A 27,947-nucleotide genomic window follows, 5' to 3' on the forward strand; every position below is an offset into this window, starting at 1 on the left:
ATGCATAAATAAGTGGAACAACACATTGCTGTTTTTCTCTCTCTTTCTCTCTCCCTTCCTCTCTCTCTAAAATAAATAAATTAAAAATTTAGAAAAGTATTTAAACTGGGTTGGTTGTGCCTTTCTGGTGGTGGAGTGACCTGTACATTAGGGTTGCTAACATGTTAATTAGTAGAATTCTCTTGAAAAGTCTTAATAAGTTAGGGTCTGATAAATTCGAGCATTCTCTACAAATGCTATTAAAAAATAAAAGCTTGGTACTCAGTGAAAGCAAATTGAATTTTGCAAACATTATAGTTTTACGTATCTTGCAACCTTAACGAGTCCAGTTTTCTAATGCAACTGATGAGTTGTATTAAGAAAACTAAACTAGCCAACAGATTATTGTATAGGATGAATTCAATAGCATGTGTAGAATTTGGGGGGTGAATTATCAGTGGTAAGTGGTTAATAGAGCATAATGCAGCCAACTTTAAGTGAATTCAGTAAAGTGGTAAAATATAATGTACTGTGTGGACAGAGGTTGTTTTATTGTTATACACTGACATATACTAAATGCTCAGATTAGAAACCAATGCATAGTAGGTTCTCAATTTCTTTTAATGTTTAGATTATGTTTATAAATGATTTTAAAATATCCCCACCCTCCTTTAGCCTTGACCTCAATTGTTTATGTTTATTCTACTTCACGTTTGGCCTATAGGCCAAAATGTTTAATCCTAGTTGACTCATTAACTTTTTTTTTTTTTTTAATTTATTGATTGATTTTAAAGAGAGGGAGTGGAGAGGAAGAGAGAGAGATCAATCTGTTGTTCCATTTATTTCTGCACTCAGTGGTTGATTCCTGTATGCGCCCTGTGGGTATTGAACCTGCAATTTTGGTGTATAAGACAACGCTCTAACTAACTGAGCTACCTGGCCAGGGCTTTGTTAACCATCTTCATGTTTAGCTGAGACTGGTCTTCTTGAATTTGGTTATTGTTTCATCCAATAAAACTGAATTTCCATTTAGAATTGATGAGTTTAAAATATGCCTTGAACTATAATGGAATGTAAATAAACATATATATCAGCCGAAGGTGTGTATGCACTGACATACGTAGTCAGGGAGAGGAAAGATCTTATATGGCATGTTGAAATTAAGCAATATCTGTAGATAATCAAAATTTGAGTATATTAGTTAATTCACTTAGTCTTAAGTATTACTTTATTCCCCAAAGGCAGAGAACACAGCCAGTTAATGAGAGTGTAACGATGTAATATCTTCCCAATGCTATGGCTCCACTTCCTCTAAAATACAAACAGACAAAATAACCCAATAACTTTCTGGAATCTCAACCCCAATTTGCATTTCTCCAGTTGAGATTGAAGTGCATAATATAGTGAATTTTTTAAAAACCACTAATTTCACCTTACGTTTCTATCGAATGAAATGCTTGGTAACATGAAAAATGTGTGTGGAAGAACACGGAAGTCTTTATAAAACTGCTCTCAAGAAAGTGATCGTTTGCTTCAATAGGCACCATCGCAGATCCCTCATTTTATGCTGGTAGGGTAAAGTACGTCATTTTCTAACGCCTTGCAACTGCCACCTTTAAATACTGCTTTGGCCAGAATTGTCTTATCTTTGAAGAATATATAAAAGCTGTTTTTTAATCCAGGTTGGGCTTAGAGTAAATTTTACTTGTAATTAATGACTATTCCTTATTTCTTAGAGAAAGGTGAGCAGCCTCTCTATTTGCTAATTCACAATTGGCAAATGGTTACCATATTTTATAGGGAAAATGTGTCTCATGGAGGACAGGGACCCTAGCAGGAATAGGTTTTTCATAAATTGACATCTCTCCTAATACATCATTTGTTTTGGCTGAAAAAAAGGAGTCCTGGTTTAAGAAAAGTGAAGTTGGGACAATCTCTGTTTTCAACTTGGTTATTAAGAAAGAGTTCCTGTCCTTCTGTGCTTTGTGTCATGTGCTGCCACTGGGTCTGAATATGAATAGCTGCTTTTTCTCTTTATCTCTTCACAGTATTCTTTCGTTTCTATGATATACGTAGAATTCTATTGATATTGGTAAGATGGCTCCTCTCTGTGACCTGGAGGTCGGATGCACAATATCGCTTATACCCAAATGCCCCTGGCTGATGTGCTCTTCCTCCGCCTTACACACAACCTCATAGCCCCAAGCCACGGCAGGGGGCCTTGCACTCCCAGGTGATCTGCAGCCAGCTATTTGAGTCCGGTCTTTCCAATGGGTAGGCCGTCATACAGTGGGCAAATGCCCATTTTCGCTACGCAGTAAGATCAGAATCTAAACATTTTAGTCAATGCAGAGGTCATCAGAGAGACACATTTCTAAAGTAGGGAGTTCTCCATTGAACTGGAAAAAATTACCTTTTTGAATTAAAAAATGTTTTGAGTGATAGGGAGGTTCCTAAATTGGCTACAAAAATAGCGGAGTGGCCCGGTGGTTGTGGCTCAGTGGTTGAGCATTGACCTAGGATCCGGGAGGTCTTGGTTCCACTCCCAGTCAGGGCACCTGCCCGGGCTTCGGGCTCGATCCCCAGCAGGGGGCGTGCAGGAGGCAGCGGATCAGTGACTCGCTCTCATCAGTGATGTTTCTATCTCCCTCTGCCCTCTTCTCTCTGAAATCAATAAAAATATATTTAAAAAAAAATAAAGCAGAGTGATGGCAAAGGCAAGAGCATGGGCTTTGGAGTAAGGAGGAGGAGAGATCATTTCAACTATTTAATCTGCCATTCTTTTTCACATGATTTTTTAAATGATTTATTTCCTTAGTATCCCTCAAATGTGGAGTTCCCTCATTCGTAAAATGAGGATAATAAGTCCTCTCAGAATTGTGAGGATTGTGTGATAACCTCTATATAACATTATCGTAGGGATTTGTTCATGCCACTCATGAATAAATTACGAATAAATGAATTCAAGAAATATTCATTTGTTATGCAGCATAGAAAACAAATACATGCAGCCTGGGAAAGGTTACATAAAGCGGTTTAGCTGTCGTCCTCATTGTATTATTTATTTCAGTAAAATGAAAACACTTGACCATGGTAGCAACTGGATGTTGGAGAAATGAGCTATAGTATGTACAGAGCGACCGCTGTGTGTCAACAGTGGACTGCGTGTTCAAGATGTAGCAGTGAGAAAATCCTTATCTTCTTCAAGTTTAACAACGAGGTGAGGATAGCCCCAGCCAGTTTGGCTCAGTGGTTAGAGCGTCGGCCTGCGGACTGAAGGGTCCTGGGTTCAGTTCCAGCCAAGGACAAGTACCTCGGTGGCAGGCTAAGTCCCTGGCCCCAGTTGGGCACATGCAGGAGGCAACCAATCGATGTGTCTCTTTCATATTGATGCTCCCCCCCATCCCTCCTCCTTCCACTCTCTCTGAAAAGCAATGGAAAAAATATCCTTGGGTGAGGGATTAAACAAAACAAAAACTAGTAGAGGATAAATGAGTTTCCATTAAAATACAGTCAATGAAACAACCCAAAACCTAAGATCACTCCTTAGAGCCATTCCAGTTTTGTCTAGGCCTAAAGACTGATGGGAGTGGAAGTAAATAATAAAAAAGGAAAGATTGCTAGTTTATAGTACAAACAGTTACAAGTGCTAGTTTCCAATTACGTGAATTACAGAATCTCCTAGGGTTTCTAGGGATAAAATTTCATCATTTATAGAAACTGCTTAATTATAAGTAGTAAAAAGCCCCTTCCTAAAAACAAATAAAACCCCCCAAAATGGTTACCTCTCAATATGGCTGGAAGGACTTCAAGAATCCTTCTTTTTGTTCCACCCCATTTGATACTTTTTCCAATTTATATATAGTATCTCTTAGAGAAATGTTCAATAATTACTTTGTATGTTTGAATGCAGGCAGACTCTTTGGAGTTTTATAAAATAATAACTTATTATAACCCATTCTACTACTAGTGATTCCCAACTGAAGAGTAAGTTTAGGGCCAAAAAATGTGTGAGGAACTCTAGGTTTGAGGACTTGTAACTCTGAACTGAATGTCAGCACAGAAACATCGTTACCTTAGAATCTGGAACTACGCACAAGACTTTACCTCGTCTCCTAGGGAGGCCAAGTACTATTAGGGGCAGTTAAGCAGCGGGCAGTTCTGAACGCAGGTTTCTTCTTGCCTCTTATTTCTTCCCTGCTGTCAAGCCCGACAGCTTCCAATAACGCAATCCCGTGAACGTGGGGCTAATACATTATTGTTCCCTCAAAAATTGTTTTACTTCAAAGAAATAACCTCAAAGCAGAGTAAACAATTGAAATCAAAGCTAAAGGGGGATGTAGATTTTTCCACATTTCCAAAAATCCTCTCGATTTTCTATTCTGAAGTTTCGTCTTGTTTGGCCCAGCTCTTTCTCATGGCCGTTCCTTTCAAAGCTTGGAGATGAGGGCTGCCCCACACATCAATCCACAGCCTCCAAGAAAGATGATTTTTGAGTCCCAGCCAGTCTGGTCGGGTGGTGAAAGGGAAAATGGGATGTGGCTACAGTCCGATCTCCTATATATGTAGCCTAAAGATTCAGGTAACAGATCTGTCCTGTGAGTTAAGGAAACTGGAATTACGTGACTTGACTTGTTCAATAGGTAGCTAAGAATTGTGAAAGAAACATTGTATTTAAGAAGGATGAGGTGCTTCAGGAGGAAGAGCATGTATATTAGGAGAGTCTAGAGGGGAGTTAGTGGTGCAGGTGGGCATGAAGCTAGGACAAAAAGCAGAAAAGGAAGTAGATTAATGTCTATCATATTTGACAACTTTTTATAGTCTTGATGGTTATGGTCCGAGGTGCCACTGAAAGCTATTTGCTCTGTAAACCTATACCTCCTACAGCACAATTCCTTGGGAGCTGAAAGGTATTACAAATACCAAGGTACTGTAAGTTTGGTTTCACAATTTGACTTATATGATTTATATAATGATTTAAATTGTGCAGTTTGGTGGTGGAGATGGTATAAAAGTCTTGGAGTTAATTATTTGTGTCTGATATCCGGATGATACTAGATGCTTTTTCTATCTAATCAGTTATTATATATATTGATCCTTTCATCAGAACCACCACACTTTTGAGGTTAATATTCATTCTATTTGCAGATGAGGAAACTGAAGCTTAGGAAAAGGATCAGTAACGTCCACAGGGCTACAAAGATTTGAAATGAAGTCCACGTATAAGCTTTAAAGTCAATTATCTTAAATGGAATATTAAGCCTATGTGTTTTCACAGATTTTTTTCCCCCTTCCCGATTAGTTGGGTATTTGTCTCAAATTTTAGAGAAAAGTTGGGTTACATCCTGGCTTTGACTGCCTAGTTCAATCAAAAGTGCAATCTGAATTTTTTAGACTGGTTTTGACCTTGAATAAGGGCTGGGCCATGTGGTCACCAAGACCTTTTTAATCGTCAACTCCTACAATCTCTTTATTTTGTAAATTCAGGGTTTGAGCCTAGCTCACTTATTCACTCTCCTAAATATAATGCCTGGTATTTGCTGTTAATATACGTATACTTTTATTACTGGTAACATACGACTTACCTCTAATGTGCGTCGGCTTCATAGGTAGTCATTGTAACCATTTACTGCACTTCTTGTATACCAGGAAACACTGTTACCAGATGATCACAGCAGCTCATCAGGTAGATTTAAAGCTCCCATTTCACGGAGGAGGAAGCCGAGGGCTCAGGCTTTGACTTACCCAAGGTCAAGCTGTCAGAGTGGCAGAGCCAGAACTCCGGTCCTTGTGTGTTAGACAACAAGGCCCTTATTTTCTTTGTTAATCCTCACCTGAGGATATTTTTTCCATTTCTTTTTAGAGAGTGGAAGGGAGGGGAAGAGAGAGAGGGAGCGCGCATCAGTGTAGGGGGGACACACCCATTGGGTGGCCTCCCGCGGGCGCCCCCGGGGAGGGCGTTGAGCCTGCGACCTGGGTGCCTGCCCTTGGTCAGCGATCGCACGCGCGACCCTTCGGGACGACGGGCGGCTCTAACCATTGAACACACCGGCCTGGGCCCTTACAGGTTTAGTGGAACATTAATGAAACTATGTATTTTCTAATTCTGGCTTAGGCTTAAATACTATGGATATTGTTTTTTCAACCAGTTTTTATTGGTTATTAGTTGCTGTCTTTGAGTTTACTAAGGGCTTACTTCTTTCTGCCCGCTTTACCAACGGGGAGTACAGTGGGAAAGCTAAAACGCCTTTTGCAAAGCCCAAGTTGACCGCTAAGAGTAGTACAAGGGATAGAGCCCCTGCTTTGTGCGCTGCGGCGATCCGCGGGTCTCCTTCCGCTTTCCCCCCTCCCCCCACGAGAGAAGTCGGTTTCCCGGCTGAACTACGTTTCCCAGCGTGCCGCGCGGCAGAGAGCGCGGGCTCGCTCAGCCCTTCCGGCTTTCTCGCCAATCATCCGGTCGCAGCGTGATGACGGAAACGCGTCGGGCGCTAACGAGTGACGGCGCCCTGGCTCGCGACCGCGGCGGCGTGGTTAGCAGCAGCAATAGGCGCAACAACGGCGGCGACTGCAGGGACGACGACGCCGGGGCGGGCGCGCTGTGCGCAAAGGGGAGTGGTAGGCGGGCGGCGCCGGCGGCTTCAACTGCGGCAGCCACTGCTAGGGCGGCGGAGGAAGAATCCCCATCAGCCGGCGGTCGCGTTAGGCCTCAGCGGCGCGTAGAGCCGCTCGCCCTGTTCTCTGCGGGGGATCTCCATAGAGACCGTGACACATACAGAGGAGGGGTTCTGCGAGTGACTACCGGACCGGAGCCAGCTCCTCGGCCTCTGTCGCCGCCACCGCCTTCCCTGCTGCCCGCGCGCATTCTCTCTCCACTCTGCTTGCCGCCTCGCGGTTCCTGGTGCGCCTGTACCCTCCAGTGTGGGCCGCGCGGACGGACTTGTGGGCTGGGGGTGGGCGGGAGGGGGCTCTAAGGCGGCAGCCTCTGCCTCTCCCGCCCCCTTACTCGCCCCGGAGCGGGAAGCAGCGGAGGCTCCGCCATGGCCTCGGGAGCCGGAGGAATAGGAGGGGGCGGTGGCGGCAAGATCCGGACGCGGCGTTGCCACCAGGGGCCAATTAAGCCTTACCAGCAGGGGCGACCAAAGCACCAGGTACGGGACCCCGACTCCCTAGTGGTTTTGCGGGTCGGGAACTTGGCGGGAGGGAACAGGGGTGAGCCGCCCTGGCGCCCCACGTGGAGCGGAGCGGACGGGACCGGACCGGACCGGAGGGCCCGAGGAAAGGCCCGGGCGCGGCGGCGGGAGCTCAGGCCGCTGGGGCAGCGACGGGAAGTGGGCTGAGACAGGCCGATCTTTGCCGCACACACGTGTGGTTCGGGCCGCCTCTTCCCAACCCTCCCGGGCTGGGGCTTCCCCCGGCCGGCGCAGGGCGGGAACAGAAATTCTAGGCCTACGGAGCGCGCTTCTTTCGTTTTTGGCGGGGATGGGGCTTTGAGGGTATTACTCACGTCCTCTCGAGGGAGAAAGGAAGATGTGGCTGGAGGCCCCTAAGCGTGTTGTATTCTAGTCTCCCGCGTTTCAGTGTTTTTGGGGAGTGGGCTGCCCCGAGGAAATCTGTCTCTGGGGCACTGGGGACTGGTGGGGGCGCCGTTACTTAGAAAGTGGAGTAACCTAGTCTCGACCTAATAATTAGTTCTCCCTCTCCCCTGCCCACGTACCTTCCCCGATCAGAGAGCATTGGCTTAGATTTTTTATTTTTTTTAAGCCGGGTTACAGTTACCTTGGCACTGGGGCATTTTGAAAGTCCCTCTCAACCCTTAACGTCTTTTCTCTGTTGCGAGACTATTCCCCCATCAGCTCACCACCTCCTATTATTTTGGAGCTTAGAATTGCATTATGCACAGTTGACCAGGACGCCACTTCTCGTGCACAAAATGTTTTAATATTATGGGGCGTATTCCAGAAGTTTAGGTACTTTTGACACACGAATGTTGGTGGTCTTATCATGTAACCGCCCAGTGTGCTCTTTCCTGGGTGTTCGAAATTATGAAACAGAGTTTATCCTAATTGTAAATGAGACATTTGATTCTGAGAAAATTCTATTTTTTAATGTTACTTGTTTGTTATGGGGATTGAGTAGGAAAATGTTAACTTATTTTAATAAAAATCACTTATAAAACTCAATGATACTAAGGTAGCAAGTAAGTGTGTGTCTTAAACTTGTTAAAAAGCAAAAATATGTCGGAAGGGTCTGATAACTTGTTGCATACTCTTAAAGGTAGGTTTCCTAGATTGCTTTATGCAGGGTGATGATGAATATTGAACACTAACATGTTTGCTGGTAGTGTTAAATTGTATCATTAAAAAACAATTTTGAAAGTAAAAATGGAAATTTTTAATAGCAAAAATTGTGGTTTATAATATTAAGTAGCTTTCTACTAATGGTTAGAAGTCTTGGCATTACTATATTCCCACCAGTTTTTCCCCAGATATAAAAAGAAAGTACTTGGTATTCAGATTTCTTTGTGAGGAACAGGGGTGCATGCAGGCAGATTTAAGATTAGAATTCAGGTCACAGGCCTGGCCATTTAACCTAATCCTTTTGTAGAGTGGAAGTTAGACACATGCTTTCTGTTTCTCCTGAAGAGTAAATGTCTCTGAGTGCTTTCTTAGATCTCTTTAAAAGAAGGTTAGCACATAAAAAATGAAATGTTTTAAATAACAGGTCATTGTCTGCACAGACTTTAGAAAGGCGCTAATATATTCCAGGTGGCAAAAGTTATAATCACAGCTTATTTTTAAATGTACTTAGGTAAAAATCTAAATTTGGGTAAATGATGCCTTAACATAACACCTATGATCCAACCTGTCTTAGAGCTGATATAATTTTAGGCTGTGTAGTTTTGTTTTAGAGCTTGATAATTTATTATTTCCCTATCTAAAATACTTTCAGCTTCTTGCCTCAGTCACTTAATTGAAAAGAAAAATACATTTTTAGCTTTTGAATTGGTATTAAAGATGTTTGGGGGTTTGTTGATCAACACTGTAGGTGTTACTTAATATTGTCAGAAGCTACCAAAGAAAAGTATTCAGGAATATGCAAAATAATGCTCTATTTAATATTATTGATTTAAAAAAAAATCTTAAAATAAGGACTTTGCTTTACTGGAACTTTTGTGGACTTGCTGTCTACTATCCTAGGCTGTCACCTCTGTTTTGCAGCAGCTGCTGAGTCATCATGAATAGCAGGCAACTTCATGACATGGCATGTTTTATACTAATGTCATTTGATCAAGTGTTCAAGGGTTTCTGAGCAAAATGACAGTTTTGGTTATGTAGTAGAGGGTTGGAATAAGAATGAGAGGTCTGGCACTGTTAGTAAATGGATGTTTGCCATTGCCTGTCAGGCCAGCCGGCTTGTGCAGTCACGCAGTACCTGTGACTTTTGCATGTGTTCAACTGACTTGTAGTTTCCTGTTTTGACTTCTGGTTTAGCTCTGCTGAAATATATCTAAAGTTTGCAGTTGTACTTTTAACTTCTGATCTTTAAAAATGCCATCTTGCTTGAAGCTGTGGTCACAGAAATCCATTATCGTACTCAGCTAACTGAAGTGTAGTAACTTAAGAATTGTAGAATCATAAGTGAAGAACATCCCTCAAGTGATGTAAGTTGATCGTTTTTCACTTGTCTTCTCTCCTATCCCCTAATTCTTAGCCCACATGCATTTAGGAAATGGTGTCATTTTTCTGGTTGGGAGCGAACAGGTCACTAAAAAGGATGTGGTTAGTTCTTGTCACCTGTTCAGTCTCCTTTCCGATTTCCTTTTTGTGCAGATTGTCAGGCCCAGAAAGTCAGCTCTGGAAGGTCAAGCTGCTTTTCTTAATAGCCACCACAAAACACTTGAGCCCATGGGCAAACCAGAACCTTGCCTCTGGAAGAATCTACTGCCACCTCCTGGTGAGAGGGAACTACTTATTTTTGCCCTTTTTTGGGGGGATGTGCTTCAGAGGTTTTGTCTTCTGGTTTGGAGCTAAGGGAATCCTCTTATTTTATCTTACTAGATGTATTTTGTCTTACAAGTCAGTTCATGCATTTAGGTATTTCATAAAGGGGGAGGAAACCCCTTTATCTATTCAGTAACTTAGATCAGGAGTCCAAAAACTATTTCTATAAAGGACTAGATAGTATTTTAGGTTTGTGCTGCAAGTTCTTTGTTTTGTTTTTTACAACCCTTAAAAAAATGTAAATACCATTCTTAGCCTGAAGACTATAAAAACAGGCCTGGGGCTGAATTTGGCCTACAGACCATGGTTTGTCTTACCCCGATTTATGTGATGATATGGGGTTTTTTGTTTGTTTGTTTTGGTACCTTCTACATGATACTTTGTTCCAAATAAGTATGTTCTGCTTGGTATTTGAAGGCTAAAGCATGTTCTTAGTTTTGAAAAGGAGGGATATTTAGAGGTTGAATACCTAACTCATTCCTGAAGTCACTAAGTAGTTTTGATTTTGATTTTTATCTTTATTTTCTTTATCCTAGATACTTAATTCTATCCAGGGAAATAGAAATGGAAATAGTTGATAGGGGGGAAACTACTAGAATGGATTTAGAGCATTTGGGTTTGGGTCTGTGTTCTGCCAGGACTTGGAATAAACTTGTAAATAAATACAAGTTTTTTAAGTTCTTTGTGCTCAATTTACTCATATGTAAAGTGGAAATTGTTGTGAGGGTTAAATGAGATAAGTAAAGCTCTAAGAACAGAGCCTGGCATATAAAGTAAGGACTCATTTGAAACTGTTGTGATTAAATAGAACCTTTTTATTTGTTTTTAATTTTTATTTTTTTGTGAATTCTCACCCGAGGATATTTTTTCCATTGATTTTTAGAGAGAGTGGAAGGGAGGAAGAGAGAGAGAGAGAGAAAGAGAAGGAAACAACCATGCGAGAGAGACATATGGGTTGGTTGCCTCCCGAATGCATCCCGACCCACACTGATCGAACCTGCAACCCAGATATGTGCCCTTCATGGAATGGAATCCTTGACACTGGAATGGAATCCTGGACACTTCCATGTGATGGCTGAAGCTCTAACCATTGAGCACAGCGGCCAGGGCAGAACCTTTTGATTTAAGTGTTTTAATTGTCTCTGAATTTTGCTGTTTCTTTGTAGAGGTTTTTGCTTTTATGTACCGAAGCTCAATCTTTTATAGGCACATATTGGACTTAAGGACTTGTTTGTTAAGTGATGAGGCCAAACTTTAAACTATTACTACTCTCTTAAGTATTTTTAAAATGTTTTCCTTATAGAAATGCAGACATTTAAGTGTATAGGAAAGTAAATTCAAGTATTAAATTATTTCAGCAATGTCATTATTTTGTTTGTGATGAGAGGCTATTGTGTGTGATATTTTATCAATTTACTTACTAAGTTTTCTAATAAGATAAATGATCATAAAGCCCACGTGTTCTCTCCGTTTCCTGCAAAGTCCCTCGATGAGGAGTTATCTATCCGAAGTAAAATGAACACTTTGGTTTGATGTCACTAATTAAAACATTTTCATTAGGCACAGCATATTATTGGAAAGATATAATGGTCATGGTTGTAATATATTTTTAAAAGATTCTGTGTTTTGGGAAGCACATATACAATTAAAGTCTCGCCACCAGATGCAATTTACTGTGTTTACTGTCAGAAATAGGATAGTACAGTGCCTTTTCTGTCTATAGATATTTCAGTTTGCTTGTCAGTTTATTTGATTTCACTTATCTTTTTTATAGTGTGATTTAAGAAATAAAATCTTACACATTGTGTAAGAAAAGTGGTAGCCTGGCCGGTGTAGCGCAGAGGTTGAACGTTGACCCATGCACCAAGAGGTCGCAGGTTCCATTCCCAGTCAGGGCACATGTCTGGCTTGTGGGCTCGATCCCCAGTAGGGGACATGCAGGAGGCAGCGAACTGATACTGATGTTTCTCTCTCTCTCCCCCTCCCTCCCTTTCTGTCTAAAATCAATAAAAACATAAAAAAAGTGGCAATATCTTGTAGACAATTCTGAGTGGGTTAAACTAAACTGCTTTAGCTTTTTATTGGGTCTCCTATATTGGTAGCTTGAGGGTCCTTTAGGGATACCTTTTCTTGTCCTTGTTTGATTATTGTTGATTTTTAATACTGCCTCTATAATACGGATAACTAAAAATAAGACTAAGCCAGGTCATGTTTCTCCTTACTGCATTAGTCACAGAGAGTTTTGAAGAATTTGGAAATGTGTGGCTAATGATAGTTTTTAATTCTTTAGCCAGAATAATTTTTATGCTCATGTTTTTTGGCTTGATCTCTTGAAGCTGAGAAGAGAAATGAAGTCTGGATTTTAAGTGTCTAGAAGGATTTGGACTAGGTAGATAGGGAAAGCTTGGCTGCTGACTGCCTATCTGTTGGTTGAAAAATACAACAACTAATAATTTAGATTTGTAGGTTAAATTCAGATTATTGAAACTAGGTTCATTATAACAGCATTAGAATTTGAATACTTGACTACTTTTTCTCCTCATGGAAATAACTAAGTATTAAAGTTAGGCTAGAGATGCATTGTTTAAAAAACGCCCACAAAAAGCTGGAAACAACTGAAAGATTAGAATGACATCTATGTTTTTACTTTTTAGTGTTTTTATAATTAGATATTTTTAAAAATATATTTATTGATTTCAGGGAGAGGAAGGGAGAGGGAGAGAGAGAAAGAAACTTTAATAATGAGAGAGTTGTCATTGATCGGCTGCCTCCTGCACACCCCCTGACTGGGAATTGAGCCTGCAGCCCGGGCATGTGCCCTGACCTGGATTTGAACCTTGATTTCCTGGATCCTAGGTCGATAGCCACCCCTGGCCTGGCTAATTAGACATTCTTTAAGTCTCACGTGATGTTTTGGGTTGTTAGTCTTGTTCTTCGCTTGGGCTTGGAGGGAGCAAGGGGAACACTGATTAGACAGATTATATGAAATAAGACTTTTAAAAAGCTTGAAAAGGAGAGCTGGTGGCAGGGGAGTTCAGTAGGTAGGGAGAGTGTGCACAGAACCTTGGAAGAGAGCTAAGGGTGAGCGACAGGCCTCAGCGGAGTAAAGGCGCCTGAAGAGCAGGTGGAGGTCACATCTGTGTATTCTGGTGGACTAGGGCTCCAGAGCCTTAGCACTCAGTATGGATTGTATCTGATATTTACAGTTAGAAGTCCGTTGAAGTTATTCGAGGAGACTTTATGATCTGGATACTACTGTTTAGTAGAGGATAATGTGAAGAAAAGAGTCGAACAGAACTGAAGCCAAGAAAACGAACAGGAGTAGAGAGCTGTATATAAGGAGGAGGGAAGCTGTATAGCCGTGGTTTTCAACCTTTCCCATCACCTAAAAAAATCTATTTTTGCTGATCTGATCAAAAAAGGTATAATTTTAAAAAAGTGCTTTTATTGATTTTAGAGAGGGCGGAAGGGAAAGGGGTGGAGAGAGAGAAACATCAGTCAGCCGCCTCCTGCACGCCCCCTACTGGGAATTGAGCCTGAAACCCATGCATGTGCCCTGACTGGGAATCGAACCGGCGACCTCTTGGTTCCTGGGTCAGCGCTCAACCTCTGAGGTACACCGGCAGGGCAAAAAAGTATTACCTTGATTCATTCACACTATATGGCTGTTGTTGTGTTGGCTGTTGTCACTTTCTTATTGACAGTCTAAGGGAAAAGAGGTCAGTGCCCCTGACTAAATAGGCAGGTGTTGCATGTTGTAAAAATTCTTGCTGTGGGCACACTGGTTGAAAATCACTGCTATATGGTAATGATAAGGAGTTGGCCACATGGGAGAGATGTCTGTGGTTATTTGGAAGTTTCCAGTTGTTGAAAAGATATATAGGAAAAGAATATCTTCTTCATTACAAATGAGTTCTGAGTTAGGATTGTAGAAGAGCCTTGCCCCACCTCAGCCTTCTTTCATTAGTCCTTGAACTCAGGTTAAATGTAATTTGAAAAGCTAATATAGTCACAGTTCTTATACATTGAATATGCTTAATATGTGTGTAGTATTGAATTTAATTTACTTCTGATCCCCATATTGAATATTTATTATAAATCTCAGTGGAATTTTTGATGTCCTGTGCCAGATGCAGAACCCTTATTTCTTGGAGAGAAAACACCGGATCAGTTTCTCCAGTCCAAGTTTAAACATTCACACACACTTTTACCTTTGAATTCAACTTCATTACTTATGATTATCTAGTGTAGACTTTGCTTTAGGATTACAAGGAGTATTTTTAAGATTTTAATGCACCATTTGTTTTGTTGATTTTTCCTAAGACCTTCATTTAATTTTGCTTTCTTTAGCTACTTTTCTGCTTCTCTTTATTTAGTTGGCTTTGTGTTATTTATCATTCCAGGGGATGGTTCAATTTCCCTGTGCTCTTGGATAACATCACATGTTTTTTTGTTTAGTTTTTTGTTTTGGAGGAAGGGTTATTAGTGTAGCAACAAAAATAATATTTGCTTAAGGTGAAACTATTACACGAAGCAAATGTATTATTTATTTTTAAATTCTAGAATTACTGATGACCTTTTTAGAAACTTGTCATGGAATATTCATATGTGGGAATAAGAGAGTTGTTGAGCAGTATAGTTGTAGATAAATTAAAACCATGTACCAATTGATCTGGGCATTGTACAGATCTAGTGCTTGCCCTCCCAGAGCTGATGCTCTAGTGGAGGTGATAGACAGACTAATTGCCATCCTGTAGAAAGTACAGGGCACAGTTGGCACATGTAAGGGAGTGACTGTCCCAGACTTGGAGGAAGATGTACCTAGGTGGCAGTCATGCTTACCCCTGAAGCCCCTGAAAGTAGGGAGGAAGCTAATCTGGTAAAGTGGGACTTTATTCATGCCTAGTAGGCCTTTACTCTATTTCCCCTTCAAGTTTTTGTTTGTTTGTTTTAAATATCATAAAGCATTCTTTGTTCAGATTCACATAGAAAACTGATTTGCCCTATTCCTGTTAAAGACCTGAAGCATCTTCTCTTAAGAACTCCTGAAAAGAGACCTTTTTCGGTAATAGAGTCAGGAACCTTTTCTTCAATAAGAAAACTGTTTTACCCCCTTTCTAACTCCCTTCATTCTTTCTCAGTTTTCCATTAGTGGCTGAAGTCTATCTTTAGTACTTTGAAACTCTTTAAAAAAATTGCCAGGCAGGAAGTAGTTCTCCAAATTTATTTCATTGACAGGGTCCCTTACCTCTTTATACTCTCCTGCCCAGTTCTGTGTGTAATCAGGAGATTTCTTTTTCTTGGTAGCTTTAAAATTCCAGTATCTGGTAGTTGGTTATTTATTGTGTCAGATCTTTAACACTGGAAATAAAATAGTTTCAAAGGTAAGACCTTTATGTCTATGTCTAGTTTGATTTTCAGAGTTTATATTATTAAGTAGAAATTTATAAAAATTGGTGTAATGTAATTTGATAGATAATGAGATGATTATGGAAATAGGATGCCTTTTATCTAAGACTTCGTTGTAGTAAAGCTTATACTCAGGATTATGTTTACGATGGCCTGAATTGTGATGACAGTCATTGAGTTTTTAGAGGATTTTAGTACAGTGGTTCTCAAACTTTAATTGGCATAAAAATCGCCTCGGGAGCTTTAAAAAAAAATTTCCATTTCTAACATGCTCAAGATCAACACCAAAGCTGCTGGTCTGAAGAATTCGATTTGAGGATCACTGTTTTAGTCCTTTTATAGTGACCAGATATATAAGCTACAGAACAAAAGGTTACACATAGATTCTCTCTCATACACACATTAAAGGGGAATTTTAAAGGGTAGTTATTTAAAGTTTATTAGATTTTGCATTTATTAAAAAGGTTACTGGAAGCTTGGTCAGCACGTACCAAGGACACTCCTATATTTCAGTCTTTGCACTTTTTGTTCCCTCAGTTTATAATACTTCTCCACTAGAAATTTGCATATCTTACCTCTCACTTTTTTAGGTCTTTGCTTAAATAAAATACCTGTCCCATTTTGCTTCCCTGCTTTATTTTTGTACATAGCACCAAATCATCATATTATGTGTTACGTATTTACTAGTTTGTTCATTTGTCTCCCTAACTTAGAATATAAGTTCTAAGAAGGCAGGAATTTGTTCTTTGCTGTCTCCCCAGTTTTCTGTGCCTGACATGTAGTACGCGACCAGTAAATATTGATTGAATGAAGAAAAGCAGTGTCTGCTTTTACATCTATGAGTTAGATAAGATTCTAAACTATTCACCACAACAAAGCCTCTTTTCTGGCCTATTTGTGTACTTTTTTACAGAGATAAAGGTTGGATGTAACTTTTGGGTAATAAGAGTACTTTCCCAGGTGTGGTACATGTTTTCCATTGTTGATAGAGAAGATGAATCTAACTGACAACATGGACTGACTTTTTAGTTTTCATGTTAATAGACAAAAAATTAGCAAGTAGGACAGGGACCCGCCAAGAAACAGTTCACTCTGGATGTTTTAACTGAAGTATCTTTGAGAGTCTACTTAGAGATATCCTGTATTTAAAGGAATAAATACAGGATAGCAAGAGTCCCAGAGACTAGCAGTAACAGAAGCTGCTACCATCCCCAGGACTGGAAGGATGAAGGGAAGAAATCGTGTAACGAGTGGAGAAGGAGCCACCTCCTGGAACTGTAGTTTTGGAGAGGGGACTCTTAAGCAGAGAGGGAGCACAGGAAGAAAGACTTCTCTTTCCTCCCAGCCTCTAATATCTGGTATCCTCTACTATCTCTTGTAGGCCAGTTCTTCCAGAAGCCAGTTTTGTGGGACAGCATATCAAGAATGGAGTGAGGGGAGGGCAAGTGAAGACCAGCATAGCATCAAGTCTGTGAATTGATACATTTTATTGTGTAGGAAAAGCTAATTTATTAAGAGAAATGAGTGGATAGAAAGTCATTAAGTAATAGTACAGGTAAAAATCCTGACCAGTCTGGGAAACACTGGGGAAGTGGTTCTATAAGCCACATTGTATTCTGCACAGACCACTGCAATTTGTTTTTCTCATTCATTTTAGAATATTTTATGATATACGGGGTGGGGCAAAAGTAAGTTTACAGTTGTTTGTATGGAAAAGAATACAATAATTAATAAATGATAATGCAGGAATAAACTTTTGTGTACTCAAATTCATAAACCTACTTTTGCTCCACCTTCTATTTTAATTGACTAGGGCTCTACATTATATGTTTTCCATTCAACTGAATCTTAAGACTTTAAGTATACATAGTTTTATTAACCTCTAGTAGAGGGACTTTTCTCCTAAACTGTATTGTAATTTTGTTAACTGTATCTAATTTCCTAATCTCTTTAACTAGAGTGGTGGTTCTCAAACTTTAACATACATCAGAATCACTTGGGAGTGTTTGTTGGAACAGGTGAGCCCTACTTCCTGACTTGTAGGGCTGGGATAGAGCCTGAGATGATGCTGACATTACTGGGAAAGGGACCACTAGTGCTAGAATATACAGAGCTTGATTTAACTTTTCTTGGTTACTTAGGGTCACTTACCCTACAGAGGTATATTGAAGTATAGACATGTTTGTTTTCTAATAATGGTTCCAAGTCCGTTTTATTTCTGTATTTCTTTTTACTGTCAAGCTCTTCGTGCTGTCATTCATTGTGCTATTAGTAACATCCCCCCCTCCATGATTTTCTTGTTCTAAGCTGCTGTGGGCTGAGATAGTTAAATTGGTTAGGTTTTAGTTTAGAAAAAAGAAGGTCTTCAAGCAGAGTTCATGAGCTTGAGTGAATGAGCTTTATTACATCCATTTTGATGGATTAGTTTTGATAACTGATTTTTCATCACAGTATGTAAGGCTGCCACAGAAATGACCTTTGGTTAAGTATGGTATTAATCGAAGTTCTGTACTTGCTCAGTTGAGTAGGGATCACAGGAATCTCTGATACTTTTAGTAGGCAAACACCTTAGAGGAAGTCCACAAAAGGCTTATTTTACTAAATTCTTGCGATAGCGCTTTAGCTAATTTATCATTTCATAAAAAATACGTCTTACATTTTTCAAGTCTTATTTAGACTATGTTATAGCTTGTAAGCACTTCACTTTCAAGTCTTTTGAAATATGCGGAGGGGTAATATTAAGTATAAGTAATAAGTAAAAACAGTAAATACTGTGTTTTTTATAAATATTAAATTTGGATGTAGGTTTATACTCTTTGTTTCCAAAGTAACTAATACTATGTAACATTAGCATAGAAAAGGGAAACAGTGCAGTAGTGTTTTCAGTAGTGAGTATTCTAGGGCTGTTGGCTTCATGTGTTGCTAGAGAGCTTACATTGTAGATCTGTTTAAAATTTCTGTTTGGAGAATATGTGGAAAAATAATTACATATTTCCCAGTTTCCCAAAAATAATTACACTTTTCTAATCAATAAGGAAAATACTGGTCAGGTGACTGTATCAGGTGTCTTCCATCTTTTCCATTGACAGAATTTCTCAAGGCTGCTTTGTCTTGGGTTTGCTTTCATGATTATTTATGCATTCTGCCTTGACTTTATTGTTTTTTGTACCTGCCAACTCATTTTTTCCTTTCCCAGACTTTTTCTCTGAAATTCTGCTAATGCTACTAGGATGGCTATTATTGCCTAAAATTGATTGTTTCACTCCAGTTTGTTTCTGAGGTTTTTTTTCCTCATTAGTAATAAAATTATCAGTATATGTTTGTTATATTTTGTAAATTGCAAAGTGCTTTCACATAATTTCACTGGATCGTCACTGTAATTCATTCAGATAATAGCAGGAGAGGGGGTATTACTATTATTTTACCTAGAGTTACAAAGTACAGGGAGGTAGTACTCAAACTTCATAGGTCCTACCAATCCCCACCTATGCTTTTACTCTGTCCTAGATAAACCATAGTAGTTGTGCTTGTATCTGGGGCAAGTTATTTAACTTCATTGTCCCTTCATTCATAAAGTGGCACTATTAATACCAGCTTCTTAAAAGTATTGTGAGGACTAAATTGAATAATATGTATAAACTGCTTAGAATAGTGCCTAGCACATAGCAAAGCTACACTAAATGTTAATATGGATAGTTGTTAAATTCCATGTTTTTCCTCCCTTTAAAAGTTACCAGAATAAAATTAATTCCTCAGATATTCAGGCAATATTTGGCAATATTTGAGATTTTGCCATCGAAAAGCATTTTAGATTATTTTGTGAGTTTATTATGTTAGATTAGTTGTTTTATTGCCTGTCTTTTATTTATTTTTCAAATATGTCTTTATTGATTTATTTCAGAGAGAAGAAGGGAGAGGGAGAGAGATAGAAACATCAGTGATGAGAGAGAGTCATTGATAAAAAAAAGTCTAGTTTTTATTTGTCTAATTATTTGTTCTTTTTAAAAGAATGCACAGTAAAATAATTGCTTCAAGAAGCTGTTGAAGCTATTGTTTATATTGCTTCCTTTTATATGCTGAGAGAAAAATGGATGCCTTTTCTTAGATTTTAACATTTTAGTGCATATCTTATTACTAAATTTAAACTTATTGCTTATTTGATGGCCTATTGGAGTTTCTTAAAGATTCCTAGTATGGCCATTTGGGATAATTATTGACTCATGAATGTATGCATATGGAAGAAAGAAAAAGTAGAAATTTGTAGAATTTGTAAAATACCATTATGTCAGCATTAGCTCAAGTAACTGAATTTTAGGAAACTTTGTTTAAAACAGTTGTGTATTTCTTGGTATGGCTCTTTGTAAGTTGGTACTTACTTAAAAAGATAAATTACTAAAACTGCCGTACGTGTTTTTTCCCCAACAGGGCATTCTTAGCAGGGTTACAGAATCTGTTAAGAATATTGTGCCAGGATGGCTTCAGAGATACTTCAACAGGAATGAAGATGTATGCAGCTGCTCAACAGACACAAGAGAGGGACCACAGTGGCCGGAAAATAGAGAAGATGATCATCTGATATATGCTGATGAGGAGAGCGCTAATATTCATGATGGGAGAATCACTCCTGAGCCAACAGTTAGTAATGCAGAAGGTAAACCGGCACTAAGGGAGAACTGTATAAATGTTAACTGTTACAATGAAACCGAGAATGCCTCCCACAGCACATGAACTTGGGTGTGGTGTAACTGCTAGGTGAGTGGAATGGGTCTATGAGCAGAAAGCATATAGTATTTGTCCTTTTGTGATTGGCTTATTTCACTCAGCTTAATGCCTTTAAGGTTCATTCATGTTGTAGTGTGTACCAGAATTTATTTCCTTTTAAAGGCTGATTAATATTCCATTGTATGTATATACCACATTTATTCATCTGTCACTGACACTTAGGTTGTTTCTACCTCTTGGCTGTTGTGAACAATGCTATTACGAATGTGGTTGAACGTGGTCTCTTTGAGACCCTGCTTTCAGTTCTTTTGGTTGTATACCCAGAAGTGGAATTGTTGGGTCATTTGGTGGTTCTCTTTTTTTTTTTTAATTTATCTTTATTGATTTCATAGAGAGGCAGGGAGAGGGATAGAGAGATAGAAACATCAATGATGAGAGAGTCATTCATCGGCTGCCTCCTGCATGCCCCCGACTGGGGATTGAGCCTGCAACCTGGGCATGTGCCCTGACTGGGAATCGAACCCCGATCGCCTGGATCCTGGGTCGACACTCAACCGCTGAGCCATGCCCGGCTGGGCTGGTTGGTCTCTTTTTAAATTTTGAGAACTGCCTTACTGTTTTCCACAGAGTCTGCACCATTTCATGTTTCCTACCAACAGCGCACAAGGGTTCCAGTTTCTTCTCATCCTTGCCAAGATTTATTTTCTGTTTTTCTGATGGTAGCTATCCTAATGGGTATGAAGTGGTATCTTTTCGGTTTTGGTTTGCATTTCTCTCATGATTAGTGATGCTGAGCATCTTTTCACCTTTTTGTATATCACCTTTTGAGAAATGTCTGTTCAAATCCTTTACTCAATTTTTAATCAGATTATTTGACTTCTTTGTAGTTTTTTAATATTTTCTGGATAGTAACACCTTATCAGATATATGATTTGCAAATATTTTCTACCATTCTTTGAGTTGCCTTTTCACTGTATGGATTGTGTCTTTTAGTGCACAAAAGTGTTTGAATTTGATAGAGTCCCATATGTCTGTTTTTCTTTGGTTGCCTGTGATGCCCAAAAAATCATTGTCAAAACCAATATTATGAAGCTTTCCCCCTGTGTTTTCTTCTAGGAGTTTTATAAAAGTTCTGGGTGTTATGTTCAGGTCTTTAATCTATTTTGAGTTAATTTTTGTATATTGTATAAGGTAAGGGTCCAACTTCATTCTTTCGCATGTGGATACTCAGTTTTCTCAACATCATTTGTTGAAGAGACAATTCTTCCTCCATTGAATGTTGGTCTTGGCACCCCTGTTGAAGATCATTTGACCACAAATATGAGGGCTTTTTTGGGGGGCTCTATATTCCATTTAATCTATTACAGTGCTAAATTCTATTAACAATTCCCTAATGATGAATGATTTCTTATGTCCCTCAATTAACTCTCCCCAGTGAGTGTGATCCTAGTCAAATAATTTTAACAGGTCTGTTAGGAACTTTGGACATATTGAAATACCTATTTTAAAGCCTTTGTTAAGTACAATACACTGGCTATCTTGGGTTCAGTTTCTTTTGACTATTTTTTCTTCCCACTGTGGATCACATTTTTCTTTTTTTATGTATATCATGTGATTTTTTTTTTTTTTACTAAATATTGTTATTTTGAATAATATATGTAGAAATTCTAAATTCTATTATCTTTCTCTGTAGAGTATTATTATTATTTTTTTAATCTTCACCCACGGACATGCTTTTATTGATTTTAGAGAAAGGGAGGGAGGGAGGGAAAAAAACATCAATGTACTGCCCCTTGCATGCAACCAACCAGGAACCGAACCTGCAACCCAGGCATATGCCCTGACAGGAAATTGAACCCTCGACCTTTTGGTGCACAGGGCAACGCTCCAACCAACTGAGCCACCTGGCTAGGGCAAAAATGCATTCTAATACATTTAATCTCCCAAACACTATAGCTTAGCCTAGCCTACCTTTAAGATGATCAGAACACAATATCGCAAAAAGCTGGCGACACAGTACACTGTAGAGTATCATTATCAGTTGTTTACCCTCGTGATCCTCATGCCTGATGGAGCCGCATCATGAGAGTATCTTACCACATATTGCCAGCTCAGAAAGATCCAAATTCAAAGTAGTTTCTACTTCATGCGTATTGCTTTCTCACCATCATAAGGTCAAAAAATCATAAGTTGGATAATTTTTAGTTAAGTCGGGGACCGTCTGCACTAAATTCCAAGAGACTTTCCCCAATGACACATCTATATATTTCTGTACCAGTGCTATAATATTTTAAATATGATAGCTTTAGAACATATTTAATGGCTATAAAAGTTACTACAACCTACCTCACATTCATTCCCCTTAATCTTTTTCAGAATTTCTAATATTCATCTTCAGGTGTATTTTCAAAAACTTTAGATTCCTTTGTCAAGTTTCCAAAAGACTCTTCCAGTTAGGCCAGAATAACAGGGCTCCCAGACTAGCTCTTCTACTATAAATAACTATAAAGTACATTTGACAAAATACATGAAACAATAGCTTTCAGACAGTAGAAAATAGAGTGTGCATGTACTCACACACACATACACACCTTCACAAAGCGAACCCTATCAACTACCTAGCGCTCTCTGTCTGGGAACATTTTTAGACCTGGCACAGAGAGCTGAAGTTCAAGCAAAACATATCAGGCAGAAATGAGAATTAAGGGCATTGGAAGGTAGAAAACTGCAGGCCTCCAGAAGTCACATGGGAGTATCCAGAGCTGATGGACCCTACCTAAGGCTTACCAAATAGCAGGTGCTATAGAGTTGAGAAAACATATTAGAAGGTGAGCAGTACTTGGGAAAAAAGCAGTGCTGAAAACACCGAAGTTCCAGGGCTGCCAGAATTTAGAAATCCCACAACACCTCCTTAAATCCCTGGTATCAGCCGAGATACCAGAGTATTGTATGTCAACTGTAATTGAAAAATAAAAAATGATTTTTAAAAAACACCCCAAAAATGAATGGTTTCAACCAACAGTGAAAAATTATTTGTAATATTTCAGATTATATTACACTGATCTTACTGGTCAAAAACAAATGAGATCTTATTAATCTTAGTATAAGAAACTATCACTAAGCATTTAATAGAAGAAATATAAATTACCAGTGAATATAGGGAAGGATGCTTAGTATCCCTCTAATTTAACTAAATGAAAATCAGATGATGCCATTTGACATGTTAAGGTGACAAAATCAGAAATGGTTAATATCCAGTGACAGTATAGGGGAAATGTGCATTGTTAATTGCTTGCACATTTACAAGCAATTGTAAATGTGCAAGCAATTACAATTGGGAGGGTAACTTGACAGGAAATCTTTGAATCACAGCATTATAAGCAAAAGTGAGCATGTACTCTGAGCCAGTTTGACAGCAGTTTCACATGTAATTGAGTATCCTGTTGATTCCCAGGCTACTTCCAACCACATAAGCTGTTTTTTGGGCCCAGTTTTAGACTTACAGAATCAGATTTTTTTGTGAGTGGCTTAGGAATATTTGTTTAATAATTTCTTCTCATGTCTCTCTTAGATACTTAAAGAATCATAGATTTATCCAAAAGAATACTCTTAAAAGTATGCAGATAAAAGTGCATGCATGTTCAATGGAGTATTGGGAAAATAATTACAAGTAATTTAAATAAATTTGTGTGATACAATACAGTGTGATCTTTAAAGTGAATGCTCTCTATGTAGAGGCAAAAATTATACTGGTAAATGAAAAAAGTCACAGAACAGGATGCATAAGCATGATTATGTGATCAGGGAAAACATATATTTGTGTAAGCACATACAGTAGTGCCCCCTTCCCTTATCTACTGTTTCACTTTCCATGGTTTCAGTTACCCGTTGTAATTTGTGGCCTGAAAATTTTAATTGGAAAAATCCAGAAATAAACAATTTCTAAGTTTTACATTACATGCTGTTCTGAGTAGTATGGTGAAATTTTGTGCCATCCTGCTCCCTCCTTCCTGAGACATGAATCATCCCTTTGTCCAAAGTCTACCGGCTCCCTGCTGGTTAGTCACTGGTTATCAGATTGAGTGCAGTGCTTGTGTTCAAGTAACACTTATTTTACTGAATAAATGGTCCCAAAACAGAAGAGGAGTGATATGCTAAGGATAAGCCGGAAAGTACTTCCTTTAAGTGAAAAGGAGAAAGTTCTCGACTTGATAGGGAAAGAAAAAAAATCATATGCAGAGGCTGCTAAAATCTATGGTAAGAATGAATCTTCTGTCAGTGAAATTGTGAAGAAGGAAAAAAAAATTGTGCTAGTTTTGCTGTTGCACCTTTTTTGTAATTTTTGAGGCTTCAAAAGTTATAGCCACAGTGCATAAGTGCTTAGTTAAGATGGAAACAGCATTAAATTTGTGGGTGGAAGATAAGAACAGAAAACGTGTTCTGAGTGATATGTTGTGCCAGAAAGCACTGAGCCTGTATGAAGACTTCAGCAAGGTGTCCCCTGAAAGGAATGACCACATTCACATAACTTTTATTACAGTATACTGTTACAATTGTTCTATTTTATTATTATTAATCTCTTACTGTGACTAATTTATAAAATCTTATTAAAGGTATGTATGTAAAAAGAAATGTATAGTATTTATAGGGTTTGTACTGTCTGCAGTTTCAGGTATCCACGGGGGTGGGGGTGGCTTGGAATATCCCCCATGGAGAAAGGGGGAATACTGTAAATTATCTGGGAGAATACAGATTTAATAGTGGTTGTTTCTGGAGGGATAGACTTATGCTTTTTTATCCTTATTTTTTTTTTTTAACTCCTCACCCAAAGATACATTTATTGACTTGAGAGCCAGAGGAAGGAAGGGAGTGGGGGGAGAGAGAGAGAGAGAACATCAATTGGTTGCTTCCCGTATGTGCCCCAACCAGGGATCAAACCTACAACCTGGGTATGTCCCCTGACCGAGAATCAAACCTGCAACCATTCAGTGCATGGGAGGACTCTCCAACCAACTGAGCTATCCTTTTTGTTTGTGAATTTCTTATACAGCTTTGATTTTATCTTATGATGGTTTTTATACTGATACCAATTCAAGGGAAATCAAGAACCATGCATTTTTGGAAGTTAGTATGTGAACAGTGAAGTATATTTTGATACTATATTAGGTCAATTAATTTTAGTTAGTTGAAACCTTTTTTGGCTAAAGAATGTTTTAATTGGGTTTATCATGGGAAGCCTCAGTGATTTGAATTGAAGCTGTATTTATTATATAGTATGTTTTCTGAAAGTAAAAACAGTATTTTGTTGTGCTTGGTGGTTTGCTTTTTCTAAGTTATATATTCATAATATTAATACTTTTCTTTTAAGAACCCTCAACAACTAGTACTGCTTCAAATTACCCAGATGTATTAACAAGGCCTTCTCTTCATCGGAGCCATCTGAATTTCTCTATGTTGGAATCTCCTACTTTACACTGTCAGCCCTCCACATCCTCGGCATTCCCAATCGGCAGTTCTGGATTTTCTCTTGTAAAGGAAATTAAAGATTCTACCTCTCAGCATGATGATGATAACATCTCAACTACCAGTGGGTTTTCTTCAAGAGCTTCTGATAAAGGTATTCTTGGCATTTGGTAGTAAATAATTTTGATAGTAAAATTAAATTTCATGGGATAATTTTTTTTTCCAACTTAGTCTTAATTTTCATTTTCTGTTTATAAATATCTAGAGTCTTATAATTAATGCTGTTATTTTTCATTACATATTTTTGTTTTAGATATAACTGTTTCAAAGAATACTTCAGTGCCCCCTCTGTGGTCCCCAGAGGCTGAGCGGTCTCATTCACTCTCACAGCACACTGCCACCAGCTCAAAGAAACCAGCATTCAACTTGTCTGCCTTTGGAACACTTTCCCCAGTGAGTACTAATTGGAGTTGATTTAATCACATTAGTTTTTAGTGTTTATTGCTTATAATTTATCTTTGTATTTATGTGCAGTCACTTGGGAGTTCTTCATTCCTTAAAACAAGTCAGCTTGGAGATTCTCCTTTTTATCCTGGAAAAACAACGTATGGTGGGGCAGCAGCTGCTGTAAGACAGCCTAAACTACAGAACACACCATATCAGGTTGGTTTGAAAAAGATAAGGATTGATAATCTTTTAAAAAATTGATAAGTAACTTAGCACTCAATAGAATTTTGGTTCAGTCATTCTTTGGTAAAATGATAGATGTGTATATTATAAAATTCTTTTCATTTATGGACTATATGAACATTATTTTCGACCTAAGAGAACATTTTGTATGTTAGATTTGTGTGTGCATGCTTTCACTGTGTATAGGAAGTGTGATGATGAATTCCTTTTTTTTAAAAAAATTGAGGTATAAATTACATATAGTAAAATTTACCTATATTATAATTGAATTTTAACAAAACACATACAGTTGTGTAACTACTTCTGTAATCAAAATATTGAACAAACATTTTCATCACCCCAAAATTTTACCTTGTGCATCTCTATATAGTCAACCACTCTTTCTATTTCTACCCTCTGGCAACCACTGATCTGTTTTATTTCCCTGTAGTTTTGGTTTTTCCAGAGTGTCATGTAAATTATATAGCATGTAGTCTTTTGAATCTGGCTTATTCTACTTAGTATAATGCATGAGTTCAGTCTATATGTCAATCTAAATGATAAATTTTGCATATATCAACATTTAGTTCCTTTATATTGCTGAGTTATAATACAGTTTGTTTATCCATTTTCCAATGAAAGGACACTTGGGTTGTTTCTAATTTTTGGTTATTGTGAATAAAGCTGATTGAACATTTTATATGAACATTAATTTTTATAATAAACTGTCGTACTGTTTTCCAAAGTGACCATACCACTTTGCATTTTCACCAGTAATGTAAGAGGCTATTGGCCAGCACTTATTTTGGTCATCAATTTGTTTTCTGTTTTTTGTTTTAGTCATTCTATTAGGCATGTAGCGGCAACTCCAACTTGCTGTGGTTTTTATTTGCATTTCCCTAATGGCATTGAGAGTCTTTTCATGTGCTTATTTGCCATCAGAAATAACTGTTCAGATCTTTTGCCCCTTTTTAATATGGTTGTTTTCTTATTAATGAGTTTTTAAGCGTTCATTGTTTAGGGAGTAGTCCTTTATTAGAAATGTGTTTTGCAAATATTTTTATCCTTTTCTCGGGCTTGTCTTAACAATTTCTTTTGAAGAGAGTTTTTCTTTTGATGACATTTGATGTATTATTATTTTTTGCTTTTATGGTTTATGCTTTTGGTATAGTATCAAAAACATTCTTGCATGACCCAAGGTCATGGAGATTTTCTCTTATGTTTTCTTATAGAAGCTTTATAGTTTTAGGTTTCAGTTTAGGCCTGTGAATTGTTTGAGTTAATTTTTGTATGTGACATATGAGGTATGGATCAAGATTCATTTTTTTTACATATGCATGTCCAGTTTCTTTGGTATGTACCATTTGTTGAAAAGATGACTTTCTTCATTGAATTACCTTTGCAACTTTGTCAAAAATCAGTTGACCGTATTGTGCCTTTTTTTCTGGACTTTCTATTTTTCACTGACTTATGTATTGATCCTTTTGCCAACACTAAACTGTCTTAACTATTACAACTTTATAGTAAGTCTTGAAATCAGATAATATGAGTCCTCCAGCTTTGCTCTTTTTTCAAGCTTGTTTTGCCTTTCCTAATTCCTTTGCTTTTTCATAATTTTAGAAACACCACATCAGTTTCTACAAAGTCTACAGTGATTTTGTTTAGGGTTACACTGAGTTTAAAGATCAACTTGCGGAGAATATA

The 27,947-nt window shown here is 38.4% G+C and overlaps 1 protein-coding gene across 2 annotated transcripts in view; it reads left to right on the forward strand.

The window, feature by feature from the left end:
• Window positions 1-6,498: 6,498 nt before the first annotated feature.
• NUP153 (nucleoporin 153) overlaps window positions 6,499-27,947 on the forward strand; it is a 63,770-nt gene continuing 42,321 nt past the window's right edge. Inside the window, exons 1-5 of one of the 2 annotated variants that reach the window (XM_081143969.1) lie at window positions 6,499-7,127; window positions 19,815-20,040; window positions 25,480-25,728; window positions 25,888-26,027; window positions 26,109-26,237. In XM_081143969.1, coding sequence (XP_081000095.1) covers window positions 7,017-7,127; window positions 19,815-20,040; window positions 25,480-25,728; window positions 25,888-26,027; window positions 26,109-26,237 — 855 coding nt within the window. In that variant the 5' untranslated portion in view covers window positions 6,499-7,016. The remainder of the gene's footprint in view (window positions 7,128-19,814; window positions 20,041-25,479; window positions 25,729-25,887; window positions 26,028-26,108; window positions 26,238-27,947) is intronic. The other variant, XM_081143970.1, reaches the window with a different exon arrangement.

Source organism: Miniopterus schreibersii (assembly GCF_964146895.1).
Source record: "Miniopterus schreibersii genome assembly, chromosome: 8".
Classification (NCBI taxonomy): domain Eukaryota; kingdom Metazoa; phylum Chordata; class Mammalia; order Chiroptera; family Miniopteridae; genus Miniopterus; species Miniopterus schreibersii.